Genomic DNA, 16,155 nt, shown 5'->3' on the forward strand with positions numbered 1-16,155 from the left:
AAACATTTTATACAATATTTTTCAAAAAAATGAAAAAGATTTGGCTGTGGTTACACGAATATTATTATATACAACTTAGTAAACGAAGAGATTCTTTCTTTCTTTCTTGAACGAGGTTATATGATTTTTAGTTCATAATTTTATTCCATTTTGGATACATTTTTCCTCATATTATTGAACGATTTGTGATACATCAAATGGCTTCATCCAATTTACAAATACTATTAATAGACTAATCTGAGTGAGTGAAACATCTTCTAAATCCCAATAGTATAGGCTATTTGAAATTATTAATATATATTTTTTAAAGACTATATATTTTTAGAAAATTGGATTTTAAAAAAAATTATTTTGAGAGGATACAAATGTATCTGAAGGCCATATCTATGGTTAATTAATTAGAATTTAAATCTTAGTAAGAACGATTAATTTTAATTAATAATTCTCCAAGAAATGCCATGGAAGTATTGCATACTTTAAAATATATCTTGCAATTTTTTCAAAATATATTAAATGTAAATTTTGGCAACAAAATCAATTAACCCTATCTCAGATGTGCGATATCACAAAATCCATAGAATTATCTTTACTTAATTTAAGTAAAGATTTAATCTTCAATTACAAAACAAATTATTAAATTGACGCAATCGCAAGCAAGATTAAAATTCCATTTATGATGGATAAATTATCATATGATGTTTAATTCTTTATTTAATTCTGATTTACATACCGGGTTATATAGCTATAATATTTTTTGACCCCCCCCCCCTCTTAGAAAAATCTTGGCTATGCGTCTGCCTACTTATTTGTTATACTAATCATCAAAATTGAATTTACTAAGGTATAATTAACGTTTTTAATACTTTGCTTGTTATAATGTATATTCTACTCATCCATAAATTATAATTATTTAGACTCAAACCAAAAATTGTTAATTATAATAATTTAATATCAGAAAGTCCGATATCATAGACCTTATTTTGCAATATGATTAGGAATTTTAACTTAACAATGTTTATCCAAGCATGATTGCAATCAAAATTCAAGAATTGTACTAATAGATTTAACTGCCCCTATAAATTAATCAAATGCTTGACAAAATTTTGTATGGTTTGTTTTTCAAGATATCATATTATATAGCAATGGATTTGTTTATAATATTGTATGTAATTGTAGAACCTTTAGTAAATGGTTTAGATTTCGTTTATCTTGGACTTGACCTCCTCGTTCATTAAAACCCGGATATTCCCAATCGATATCCACCCCATCAAATTCATAATAGTATAAATAACGAGCTAAGTTCTTAGCAAACTTTCTTCTGATGACAGGATGCGAGGCTAATGCGCTAAAGTGAGATTGGTTAGAGCTCCAACCACCGACAGAGAGAATAATTTTCAGATATGGGTTTTGTAGTTTGAGATTGATCAATTCCCTGTATAATTCTATAGAAATTTGAAATAATATCCATTATATGCGAAATATGCCAACAAGTTCATTTAATCGATTAATCATTTTTCCCTTGCTAACTTTTACAACAATATTTTGTAAACAGATTACAGATATACATACTATTATTCCTAAAACCCTAGCATATAATATAAGTTCCCAAGAATATATTGAAAGCCTTTTCCAATAAAGCACATAGGAAAATCTTTAACGCTAAATTCAATCGATTGAATTAAATCATATCAACTAACGATTGCACCAGACCTCCTCAGATTAAAATTTTTTTGGTGGTAGTTTATAACTGAGGAAGAAAAATATAAATTTTTAATTTTTAGTTTGACTTACTTCCTAAGATATGCTACCTTTAAAAACGTAAAATTTTCACATTATGATATCTCGAAAAATATTTTAGCTAAAACCATGAATTTCATTTTTTTATATATGGCAATAACACGAATTTACCACTTTTTAATAGGGAATTCACGAATCAAACTTGGGTGCATTACAATTTTTCTCTTAACGTCATAATTTTTATCAATGTAAGATCTTCTTTTGATAACATTTTAGGATATTATATATTCTTAATGAGATACAAAAATTTCATACCGGTTAAAAACGAATCTCTCTAGTTGCAAACTTACTTCTTGATGAATTATTTCAGGGATAGTGCTATTAAAATTCCTACCTTTCTAAGCAAGCTAGTTGGATTAAGTTCACCTTATTATTTATTATTTAGAGAATCAATGATATAAGCTTCATAACATCTGGCTCAAAACAAAAAAATATTGACTTTTATATGAAAAGGCATGAAAATCTATTTTATCTCTTATAAAAGTCAGTTACATTGGAATAAAACTTCGCGAACTAGACTTGGATAAAATTATGGGACGCTTTCGGAACGAGAACGTTGTTTCTGTATCTGTTCCAAAAAATATTATGAAACTAGTTTAATTTATGATATAATTGTTTATTTTCACTTTTAATCCGAATTTGCTTTCTATACAACAAAATCATTTTAAGTATTTTATTATGATAGTTTAATATTTTAACATAAATAAAATAACTGTTATATATTTAATATTATATTATAAAATGTTGACAGATGGTCTCTCTTTTTGTGAAATCTAGAGGATAAAATATTTTTGACTAAAATCTTAATTTTAGCCGTTTTTTTGGCTCTTTCGAGGTTTTTAACAAAACTAAAATATGTTCGCTTATTTAATTTTATTAAGAATGTGTATGTGGCCATTCGTTTATTTTTATATATTTTTTCAAGAATAATTGGGTTGTAACTTTTAAATATTTTAATGCAAATAAAAATTGGGTTCTATCCTCAAGTTTAGTAAGACGTCTTCTTCAGGAGGGAAGTCCTTCATTCTGCCAATTAACTAAGAGCACTTATAATAGGCACCTCTAACTAAATAAAATCGTGATTCCTTGCTAGTGAAGGTTTTTTCTATACGATCAAAATAATTTATTAACTAATCTAATTAATGCATAAAAAAACATTAAAGATTTTTAAAAAATTTAATAACATTCCTTATAGAAGTATTTTTAACCTATTTATAAAAAAATCTATTAGATACATTATATTTTAACATATTTTATAAAATATAATAGAATAAAATCACTTCTTTGCCAAAATTATCTATGGCTGGTACTAGATTCCTTTAAATTTATAAATAGGATTTAAAACATGTGTTTTTTTAATGTTGGTGAAGGCTTTATTTTAATTATCAAATTTTCTAAGGGATAGTCAACTCAATGAACTCTATAAAGCAAATATTTTATATTTAGAATATCCTATAGAAATAAATAAATATATAATCATTATATTGACAAGCATAATATATTATGATAAATAACCTTATATTTTGAAGGAAAAATTAAATATATAGTCTCTTTTATTAAGCCTTTATTCCAGTGACTTTATTCCAATGAAGCTAAAGAAATTAAAACGCTTAATAAATATTTTTGAAATAAGTAAAATATTTCAATATTATTCACTATTCGATTTTTATCATTTATAAAAAATTTATAATCAAATTACATTTTCTAATCATATAAATAATAATATATTATTTTTCAATTCAAAATTTTAAAAGACTTTTAGTGCCATCTGGATTTGATAATATCATTTTACTAATTAGACAAGTGATATTTATTGCTATATAATATATGATTCATAATAATATAAAGTAGGGAATATTTTGGGACAATTTATATGTTACTAATTTCTAAAATATTTTTATTGGATTATCTAATTTATAACAACATAATTTTTCACTTTTATGGTTCCATTCAGTGTTAGCGATCATAAAATCCTTATTGAGTTGCGCGAAAGCGTATATGATATGCGTGCAAATAAATGGGTCAATGTCAGAAGTTGCGAATTTATATCTATTTTCATTGTATTGATCCCAATCGGTGAAATAACAAAATAGCAAAAAATCTAATTAAATAATTTTTAAGAATATACCAATAAAAATAATAATAAAAACTTGAAATCTTCTTCATCGGTTGTTTATTATGGTCAAACACTAATATAATCATGTACTTATTAAAGATACAACATTTATTTTAATAAGTCTATGTTTATAATGATTTTAAGGTTAAATATTTAAGCTTTTATTTCTCTAAAAATGATGAAATAAAATCAGGCGCGTACGCCGGAATTTGGTCTGAAGGGGTGGGGGGGGGGATAATAAATTTTTTTAAGAAATATTATTGTTTTTTAAAAATATCAAGCATAAATTTATTAGGACTAATAACTATTTCTAATACATAATTTTAAATTATTGTGAATTATAAAAAAATTATGTATAAACTGGCATATAAAAAACTATTAAATAAATGTGAATTAAAAAAATTATATGTATAAACTGGCATATAAAAAACTATAAAATAAATGTGAATTAAAAAATATTAAACGGATATAACTGGCGTTATGAAAAACTATAAAATAAATATGAATTATATAATATAAAGTGAATATAACCACTATAAGAATCACTTAAATGACCCAAAATAGAAATTTGATTTTTTTGAGCCTAAACATTATATATAAAAGTATAAAAGATTTAAATGTTGGAAATATAAATTAATACACAAAAAGTTTCTTAAGAATAATTGTATTTTGTATGTTATATATTTACAATATAAAATCCAATCTTCGTTGGGATTGAGCTAATTTTCCAATTATCTCATCTTTACTTGTCGTCAAATGCCTATAAATATTCAAAATATCCAAATCTTTCAATCTACTTTTAGAAGTTGTACTTCTTGGTATGTTTTTGACCTGCAGGCCCGGCTCCCGGGCTGGACCGTATTTTAATTTTTTTAAATATACCCGGGCCGGGCCCGAAATTTTTTTAAAAAAACACCCAGACCGGGCCTGTTTTTTTAAAAAATATCCGGGCCGGACTGTATATTTTAAAACAGCCTATATTTTAAATCGTTATTATTCGCTATAAAAATCAAAAATAATATAATTTATTTTTTTTAAAACACCCGGGCCGGGCTTGAAATTTTATTTTAAAAACAGCCGGGCCGGGCTTAAAAATGAATCTTCTTAAAACTAAGTCTGGTCGGGCCTGAAAATCTTTTAAAAAAATCCGGGCCGTGCCCTGTAAATGGTACCTCTGCATGACTCTGTTATTCTTCTTAAAAAAGAAAATGTTCACTCTGTTATTCTTCTTAAAAAAGAGAATGTTCTCTCATTAGTTTACTAATGGGAAGAGTTGCTAAGATATATAAACCCTTTTAATATATTGTGAATATAATCTAAAATGTATTTGAAATAATGAAGAGCATCCATAGCTATAAACATAGTATTTCAGCTAATAAGGCATCATAAGATACTTTAACATCTTCATGATAAAAATCTAACAAATATTTTTCTATCACCATCTGAAAAAAATTGGGAAGGTTTTTGTGGAAGTAATATTTTCATATTGGTAAGTGTTGCATGTTGAATTAAAAACCATTCATCTATTTGGGTTATAAATGTATCTAAGATATACTCTTCTACCGATCCTATATTAATGTTTTAACGATGAGCTTGCTTTGCTGCAAGTCGAGGGAAACCAATATTAAATAGCTCTGCTTTTGACTCAACAATAACATATAAAATATGAAATTATTCATCAACATTAGCCCTAATTTCCTTGAGTTCTAATAAAATGCTCTCCGCTATTCTCATCTTCTTAATCAAGTCAATATAATGTTTTTGAAAAGTATTACATAAAATAGTTGTATAATTAAATAATGCATTCTAATGTAAAAAAAATTTTGAAATAAGCATTGAATCCAATAATTTTCTTGCTTCTGAGGAAATATTTCTTTCAGGCCATTTTAATATTTCAGTAATAGCAAATAATCGGCTCTTCTAACTCCATAAAAGCTGTTACTGCTTGATGGCGGAGACTCTATCTCGTTAGACAAGGTTGCAATTTTTTTCTGTTTGTTGGACAAGAAGTTTCAGAAATAATTATTATTTGACTAGAAATTTGAAAATGGTAGATAAATATTACGCCACTAAAAATTTGATAATAATTAGTAAATATTACGACGGAAAACTTGAAATCGATATTAAATGATAAAATAACCTAATAGATGAATGTGATAAATAAATGTAATTAAATATATATTTAATATAAGATAGGAATAAATATTAACAAATATAAATTAATATTTTTGAAAAATATATCCGGCATCTGCATTTTTTGACTTTGGAAAGGGGGGGGGGGGATTTATCCACCTGCCCCCCCCCGCTGCCCCCCCGCTGCGTACGCGCCTAAATAAAATGTTTTTATATCTAGGAACTAAATTAATATTTGCTTGCATTACTAAGGGAGTCTAATTCCTGATCTAGCATATGCTGTTTAAAAAACTCTCTTTTAACTGCATGGGTCTACTTACTTTTTATTATTAATAGAAAACCTAGATAATTTAAAAAAAATTATAATCATTTTGATTCAAAGAAACATCCTATTTATATTATATAATAAAGTGATAAGGAATAAAAATAATTGAAAAAAAGAAATCGAAGATATTAACTTTATATTTGTAAATTAAAAAATAATAAAAAATAAATAATATTAATTAAAATTTTAATTACTCATGATGATATCATAATAATCACCCAGATCTTTTATTAATGATTTAATTCATTTAAATTAATAATTAAATTTTTTTTATATAAATATGTTAGTGACAATTTATTTTTTCCGCCAATGTGTTATTTTTTCAACTTTATACTATTTTTGAACGCGTTTTTTAAATTTAATTATCTGATTTTAAAATTTATTACATAATGTTTGGAATATCTACTTTATGAATTCTAGATATTACCATGAACTCTTGAACTTAATATAATTTATATTCGTTTTCCCATAGTTTTTTATATAAATTATAAATGACTCAAAGGTAACGGCAAAAGTGTCTGGCATTCATAAGATATATTCCAATTATGATGGAATATATTTTCAGTCAAATCAGATTTTTTAATTTAAAAAAACGCGCTCAAAAAAATGATTTTGAAAAAATAACACATTGCCGGAAAAACACATTAACACTAACATATATACTTACAATAATTGTTATTTTAATATAGTATTGCATTTTGAATTAATAGTTATTGAATTAAAAGAAACTTATTTCTTCCATTGAAATTGCCATATATATAGGCCATTTAGATTTAGCTTGTAAATATTTTGTTAATGGACGAATTTAAAGTAAAGACGCATTTATTTAATTGATAAATTAAAATATGATAATTTTAATATGTTGGATGAAAAAAAAATGCAATGCAGAGACGTGAGTATTTGTTTGGTTTAAAAATTCTCTTATAACTGCATCATAGATCCTGTTAATTGGAAATCTAAATAATTTTAAAAAATAATCATCATTTTGATTCAAAGACACATCCTATACCATATAATAATAAAGTGATCAATAATAAAAATAATTTTAAAAAAAGTCAAGATATTAACATTATATCTGTAAATTAAAAAATAGTAAAAAATAATGTTAATTAAAATAATGGAATTATATACATGATATTATATATTATAATTCAGATTTAACTTAATTTTCATTATATAAAGATTGTTAAGGGTTTAAGAAAATTTAAGAATGTAATTTATTAGTAAACAAAGAATAAATGTACATATGGAAAAGTTACAACCTTATTTTTGCTGAACAAAAAAAAACTTTTACATGAATTTTAAATTTATGTCATTTTATATTATAAAATAAAATAGTATTCATATTCTGTTGTAAATTAAGTCAATTTTAGTTATATAAAAAAATATACAGAAAATTATTCATATTTTATATTTAATTTTTTTTATTCATTTTTATATGAATTTTTAAACAATAGTTAATTATTTTTTATATTATAACTTTTTGAAATTTTATTTCTTGCAATTTATATTACAAAGTGGTGTACTTTGTTTCTTTTTATTCCAAATATTAATTAATATGTAAAATAAGTAATAATGATCTTTAAAATACATGCTGTATTTATAGCATTTCTAAAGTAAAGTAATTATAAGTATTTGAATAATAAAATTATAAGGAAAATAAAAGTTATTTCACAAAAACGTTATACAAATTAATTGAAATAATATATTAATGAAAATGATATTTTTGTCGAATAAATTAATTTAAATAATATATTAGTAAAAATAATATATATACAATTATTTCATTCGTAGCATCTCTCTTTTTAACTTATTTTTCCTGTCAATTCGTCACTGCTGTTCAGCTCGTTTATGTCATGCTTGTTCATATCGTTGTCTTCTGTCTAGTTTCTTTTTGCCCTTCTAGTCCTATCTTTAGATTATTTGTTATTCTCAATCGTGATCATCATCATTTATTGTATGTTCATGGGTAGAATAATAAGAATTGAATTAAAATCGAATCCTACATAAGAATAAGAATTGTTTCTCATTTTTAATATGAATTTATTCGCTTTTGTATTTTTCTTTTATGTTTCGCGTTATTTATATTTTTAATATTTATTAAATCGCATATTATTTATAACTTGTCTTTCCAAATAATTTTTATATTCATTTACGTTCAATACATAATCTTTAAAATGACTTAGTAATCTTTTTACTCTTGTCAGTCTTTCTTTGTCTCTTCCCCCTTTAAAGTATCCTCATTGTTTCGTAATAGTATTACCTACTGTCTCCCATTTTCTTTTCTTTATTTAGTCGATGTGTCTTCTAATTATCTTGCATCCAGTGTTAATTTTGTATAATAACTCATTTTCTTTTTCAACAACAATATCTTTGTCTCGTTTGTTTTCAAAAAACGTCTAGCACCTATTGTCTCTTTTTTTTATTACCCTGCTAGATGTTTTTATTATTATCATGACCTTATCTTTGTCCATGACTGGTTCTAACAAATCCCATTTAATTCTGGTGTAGTGCAGGAATAAAAGCTTACTTGATGCTATGTCTGTCTTACAGTTCGGTGTATTACGATAATTGAGTAAAATCTTTATAGCGCTATGTCTATATCTCTGTTCTTTCTTTCCATGTTTCTTTTCATACTTATTTAAAATTTTCCTATCATCTTTTCTACCTGTCCGTTAGACTGCTGATGGCAGGCTGCAGTCAGGGTGTGTTTTATTGCGTGGTCATTGCTAAATTTTTCGAACGACTGGCTTGTAATAATTAATGTCATTATCCGTCACAATTTCTTCAGGTATCCTAAAAATACTAATTGTTTTTATTATTTCTTTTAAAGTAATTTCTGCTGCGATTTATTTAACCGGAGTTATTATTGGAAATTTACTATAGTCATCTATAATTATTAACCAATATTTCTGAAAAAAGGTCCCACGTAATCTATATGTATTATTTCAAAAGGTTTCGAAGTTATTGCTCATAGATGTTGAATTGAATTTGGATTTACTGTTTAGATGTTGAATTATTCACAAATTTAACTTCGAGAACAATATCTATGTTCATATTTGACCAATGCATATAATCCTTAGCTAATACCTTGGTTTTTCCAGCACCTATATGCCCCATATATAATTCTTGCAACATTATTTTTCTCATGCCTTCAGGAATCACAATTCTGTTTTCTTTAAATAAGCAATTGTTTATGATACTTAATTCGTTTTCTATGTTTTTGTACGATTTATTTTTTATACCATGACCTTTTCTATATCATTAATAATGTCTGATATTTTTTATCTTTATGTGTTTCCTCTAATACTTTATTAAAATTAATCGGAATGTCCAATAAATCATTTTTTGTAGTGTCAGTAACTATATTATAGATAATTTTATCATTTACAGCGAGTGGTAATTGTGATAAACAGTTAGAAACTGTGTTGTTGCTCTGTGGATTATTTTGAAATCATAAGCTCGCATTGCTATATTACATTTTTGTAATCGCATTTATTAAAGTGTTTTCTTATAAGCCTTTGGCGAAGATGTAAATCAAAGGTTTCTGGTCAGTGACAATTGTAAATTTTGTCCCTATGAGATTCATGAAATCTCATGACGGCAAATATTATCGTTAGAGCCTCTCTCTCTCAATATTTGTGTAGTTTATCTCTGTTTTCAATAACGTTCTTGATGCAAAGGCTATAAGTTTCCTTTACGTCACCCTTTATTTGAAAAAGTACTAGCATGTTCAGCTTCCCATTTCCATTTTTCTTCTTTATTGACTAATTTGTATAGTGGGTCTACTAGGTCTGCAAAGTTACTCAAAAATTTTTTGTAGTAACTTGATTATCCTAAAATGTAGATAGTTTATTATAAGATTTTGACTCTGGCATGTTGATTATGGCTTTAATTTTATCTCGATTAGGGTGTATGCCTTCCGGTCTATGTCATGTCATATAAATCTGATGTTGGTTTTCATGAATACGTTTTTGCAAAATTGGGTATAAGACCATATTTCAATATTCTTTCAAAAACTTTTTTTCATGTTTTCTATATGTATTTCATCGTTCTCACCCTTTATTAAAAGATCGTCAATATAAAATATCACATCCTTCATATCTCCAAATATTTGACCCATGTTGAAATATTGCACATGCAGTAATGGGTAATCTGGTGAATCTACCCCTTATGTGTTAATATGGTCAGAATATACTTAGAGTTTTTTGTATATCGGAATTTGGAGAAATGCGCTCTTGAAGTCGATTTTGGTGAATTTTTTTTCTTTTGATAGTTTTGCTATTAAATCGTTCATTCTTGGTATTGGGTAATTAAAATATTTCAGTGCAGGATTAACTATGTCTTTAAAGTCGACACACACTGAAACTCCCATCTTCCTAAACGCTGGAGTTAACGGACTCGCCAAACTTACGTCTTTTACGGGCTCAATTATTTTGTCCTGAATCCATTTGTTTAGTTCTTTACCAACTATGTCTATTCTAGAGTATGGTACTTTCTTGGCGGTGTTATTCTCGGTATGGCATTTTACCTTATACGAAGTTTAATGTTGGTTTTGTTGATAGGTTTATTACTCATTTTCAATTCGCAATTTCGTGTAAATTTTGTAAATTTGTTATTATAATCATCGTCTATATTTCCTACAGATTTTTTTAAAATATTCTTGAAAACATTTAGCTAAATTCTGCCAAGTAATTGCTCTTATTGCTATTGACAACGATCGCTTGCAAATTTTTAGTTATTCTTTTGTAATTCGCAGATTTGCGTTGTACATAATATTTTAATTTGATTTCCGTCATAACTTTAATTTTAAATTAGATTTCTTCACTTCAGTAACGCCTGCATTCTTAGCTATCAGGTATTTTGGTAAATCTGAATCCTGTGTCGACCTGCATGATTGTTTTAAAATTGTTTAATTTCAAGTTACCTAATACGAGTTGTTATCTTTGCCGTTAAAATCTTCTACACTTATATTTAGTATGTCATAATCTATTTTTTTTTCCTTATCACTTTTAGTTACATCAACCTCTTTGATATTAACTGTATTAATCTTATTGCCATATTCTATAGGATTTCTAGTATTCAAGTTTCTGTTGTAGTCGTGATTTGATCTGTTATCATATGGTGGATTTGTATTTTGTCTGTAGTCTCTATTGTTTGACTTTGTTGTGAATCATTATAATTGCAATATCTAAATTGTTGCACGTTATTATTGAACCTTTTATTATACCTGTTAAAATTTCTTACATAATTTCCGTCGTAAACTTCATTGTATTATACGTAATGTTGCTAAATTTTCTGTTGTGGCTCTATCGAATGAATCTGTGATTATTATTTTCATGTCTTGGGTAATTTTTTTGATTATTGTTTACATAAGGTAAGTATTCTAATCTGTTTTGATTATTGTATCTGTTTTTTAATTCTGTTGAGGAGGTATATAGTTGTTGTTTTGACTGTAAAATCTTTGAATGTCAAAATGTGGTTGTGGAGCCCATTGTTGAACATATTTATTATTATACTGTACCTATTGTTAATTAACGTCTTTACTAATCTGTTTCTCGTCTGACATCTTCTTGGAATTGATACGCTTTATCTCTGTTTCAGCTTTTGTTTATCCTTCAAGCCTAAAGTATCTAATTTAGTAATAGCTTTTTCAAAAATAATATTGGTGTCGATATCTTCTAACTCACTATCTAATTTTATTATCTCATCTATTCTGTCTAAATCTTTAATTTTAAATTTAATGTCTTTAGATAAGGTGCATATTTTGATTTTCTCTATAGCTCTATCCTAAAATTGCATTTCTTACTTTACCGGCATATCTTAGTCACCTATTCTATAAATTTCTTATCCTTGGATTGACTCGCGTTATAGATATCTAAGATTTTACTGTTCACATTCTTTTGGGGATATAATATTTTAAGTTTTTTTATTATAGAATCATAATTATTGAACTCAGAGCTTATGGATTGTAGGTTTATATAAATGTTTTCGTGAAGATTTTGCTTTAGAATATTTTTATCGGTGATTTTATTTTTATTTTAATTACTTACTAATTTTATCTATGTAAATGTTAATATCTCCAACAAATTTAGGGAATGTCACATTTATTTCATAACATTAATATTTATACGCGTATTAAATAAAAATTCATAAATACACGAAATATTTAACCTTAAAATCATTATAAGAATAGACTTATTAAAATAAATGTTGTATCTTTGAAAATGGCTGCTAAATGAGCGATATTTTTATAACATTATAAAATTGGTCGTTGAGCAGTATGTTAATATAAGTCTATGAATATAACAGAAATATTTTATTAAACTTTTCTTATTTAGCTAATGTTTAACAAGTTTATTTAGTGCATTTAAAATATGAAACTGTTTATAAAACTCTCTGGACTCAGTGCCATCTATCTTGAATGGAAGGGGGGGGGGGGGTATGATATAATAGTTTCGTTAGAATGGTATTGTGGTTGGGTTTATGATTCCATAGCATCGTGATAATTTTTCGGTACTCTCCCCTGCTCTAGGAATCCTCCAAACGTTTATATAATAATTTTTATAATACAAAATTTTTATACCCCCCCCCCCTTAATCATTTTAAATTGCATTTTTTATACAATACAAGTATATATATTTTTTTAAATTGATAATAAAAATTAATAGAAATTAAAAATTATTATATTCCTGTGATATTTTTTTATATTTCTCCTATTAATGTATGTAGAATAATAATTATTCATGTCAGATAAGCGATTGTTTGAAGAAAAATATCCGCCCAGAATAAATTAATACCTTAAAAAGGGCATTCAATCCTAAATTTTGAAGATATTAAGTACGTATAAAGCTAATGCTGTAAAAAAGCAGAGCCATAGGCTATGATTTGCTGCTATAAGTCCCCCCTTATCCCTCAAAATTGACATAAATTAAAATGTTTTTAATTTTATTGATAAATTATATAAAAAATTAGCTGCAAATATTATCCATATTTTATCAAATTTCTGCTATTTCGTTTTAAGCTATTTTATGGAAGTAAAATAACTCTGATTGTGAAACTTCAGATCATATTTTATAATATTCTAATAAAAAACATCACCATGTATAATTAATAGTAATGAATATTCTTGCCTACTCTGCATATATTGCCGGTGTTAATTTTTGTTGGAATCAAATAATAACGTAGTTTCATCATATTGATTTTGCCAGTATATTTAACAAATGACATATTTTACTGTTTGAGATATAATCAACAGTTATAAAGTAACAAATAAATTTAACAGATTAGTAGCAAAAAATTATAGTTATTGTATAATAAGGATAATGTTTTTATGTGAAATTTTTTATGGATGCTCTGGGTCGATTATATTTAAAATTTGGCTCAATTTCTCCTACTCCCCTAAGTGGGTCTCAGCGTTATTTTATAATGTGGAGATGGATAGAGAGCAGGGTCTGGATCCTTAAGCCAATTATGCTGTGACTCCACTGATGAAATAAAATAAATATAAAAGGATTCAATTATAAAATGAATACTAAATTTATGTTGACTATGAGCTTCTCTCCTGAAAGCCTTGACGTATATTCCTAAAAAATCTAGTTAATTGTATTCATATTTTACAATTTTAGGTATTATAGAATAAACCTGTTTTATGTATTTCGATGTCAGAACATCTTTATTTTTTTGATGTAGAACATTTTCTATTATCTTATTAATATTTTAATTTAAATTTTTGCCCTTGTTGGCTGATCTTTTTTAAAAAAAAATCGCCTATAGGTCTTTGTTAATAGATAACATTCAAATTCTTTTGAGTTTTATTATATAAAATATTTCGGTAAATTTATTTTATTTTGCTGCTTTTATCCTTTATCAATCAATTTAATAAAAATGACCATTTGTACATTTAAAAGTTAATACACAATAATTATAATTTATAAAAAAAAATAAAGAATTAGATACTTGTGATGTAATTTAGATTTAAGAACAACATGGCTATTTTGAAACCTACAATTATGTACCACATGATCAAGAATGAATAAAATTGTATGTCATTTATCTATTTAATATTTCTGCCTCTATCAATTATTAAATTTTTAATTTTAACTTTCAAATAAATATTTTTTAAGAGTTGGTTTAGTAATTATAAAACTTTCTAAAAGACAAAAATTGAACCTTACTTACGATTATTATTATTAAATTATATTACATAACAGGTAATTTTATTATTTGTAGTTTTAAAAAAAAATCAAGTTAATTTATCAATGATTAACTTCTTTATTGTAATATTTTTTTGAAAAAGTCAACTTTTATATACTATATTTAAAAAAGGGTGAAAATATTATTAATACAAAACAAGGTTAGAAAGAAAAAAACGAAAAGGTTATATAGAAAAGATTATTAACAAATGAGTATGATAAAAAATATTTGAAATTTTATATTACAGACATAAAATATATGGATCCCGGAATAAAAACTTGTGGAAAAAAAACATCAGAAAAAAACTTCGAAAAAATATTACCGGAAAAAATTATAAATGAAAAATGTGGGAAAAAATTTCAAGAAAAAAATAAACTTCGCCAGGCCTGCTTCGTCTTATTTAAATTACATCGTTTATTTAGCCATCTATATAGTTTCCAATAAATAACCTAAAATGAATGAGGCTAATTATATTTGTGTAACGGTTAAGAAAAACGGCAGAAAAAAAATCTGTATAAATGAAAGTCTTCGGAAAATCAATCTGTATATATTTAAAAAATAAAATAAAACTACTAAGTGTAATATTTAAGACCAAGACAAGAATTAATGTTTTATTTTTAATTATGCATTTCTGTTTATATACATCAACACAATTCGATCTAAAGCGGGGCCAGTCTAATAGATTTTTTATCCCGCCCGGCAAATTAGGGTTTTTGCTTGGTTCAATAAAAAATTTCTAGAGGCTTCTTTGTCCGACCTGTAGTAATCTTCTGTGAAAGAAAAATTATAAATTTGCATTATTCAAGGTTTAATAAAATTGCAAAATTTGGGCATGTATAATATTGAAAAAGTATTTCATTTGAAAAGTAATCTATTTGATATTTTTTCCTGGAACTAACTTCTTAACAAAATTCGACATGCATTACTTCTTTATTATTATTGCGACACATCACCAGTCAAATCTGACAGATTAAGTTATATATGGCAGGTTATATCTGTCTGATACAATATTTTTCTACGTTGATTACCAAAAAAACTTATTATTCAAATATAATATTATATTTTCTGATACCTATGAATTTTAATACTATGCTTTTTAGAAAATAAAACTCTGCTTAAATGGTCGAAACCTTTAAAAATAAACTACTGAATTACTTTTTTAGCTAGAGTATTTTTGCAGCGTTATATAGGCCCAGCAAAATATTTTATACTAATGGCTCGCTTACTTTGTACAAGTTGCGAGGCTCGTTTTTGTAATCTAATCAGGCTGGCAGGCTTTTGAGCATGTCGAGCCACATCTTTAATGTCTATTATCTCCACCAACATAATATTTATAGAAATTAATCAAAATTTCCTTTTAAAATATTAATTAATTTTTTTATATCTTCCGAAGTTTGTTGAATACATTTCTCTATGGTGTTTTAGAAATTTATTATTGCGTTATCCACTATAGGCAATGATTTATTCAACATGAATATTTTTTGAAAACGTGGGTCATATGGCAGGGGTTAAATAGAATATAAATCACTAATTGCTTTCTTTATCCAATAGAGAAGTTCTAGCTATCATTTTTTTCAAAAAAATGCTA

The 16,155-nt window shown here is 25.8% G+C and overlaps 1 protein-coding gene across 1 annotated transcript in view; it reads right to left on the reverse strand.

Annotated features, from left to right (window-relative positions):
* Positions 1 to 16,155, reverse strand: part of LOC135924280 (chitinase-3-like protein 1) — a 28,708-nt gene that overhangs the window by 7,799 nt on the left and 4,754 nt on the right. The window contains exons 2-3 of the mRNA XM_065459334.1: positions 3,734 to 3,898; positions 1,180 to 1,442 (exon numbers count right to left, since the gene is read on the reverse strand). Of these exons, the coding sequence (XP_065315406.1) occupies positions 1,180 to 1,442; positions 3,734 to 3,898 (428 nt within the window). The remainder of the gene's footprint in view (positions 1 to 1,179; positions 1,443 to 3,733; positions 3,899 to 16,155) is intronic.

Source organism: Gordionus sp. m RMFG-2023, chromosome 2, assembly GCF_954871325.1.
Source record: "Gordionus sp. m RMFG-2023 chromosome 2, tfGorSpeb1-WG-v2, whole genome shotgun sequence".
Classification (NCBI taxonomy): domain Eukaryota; kingdom Metazoa; phylum Nematomorpha; class Gordioida; order Chordodea; family Parachordodidae; genus Gordionus; species Gordionus sp. m RMFG-2023.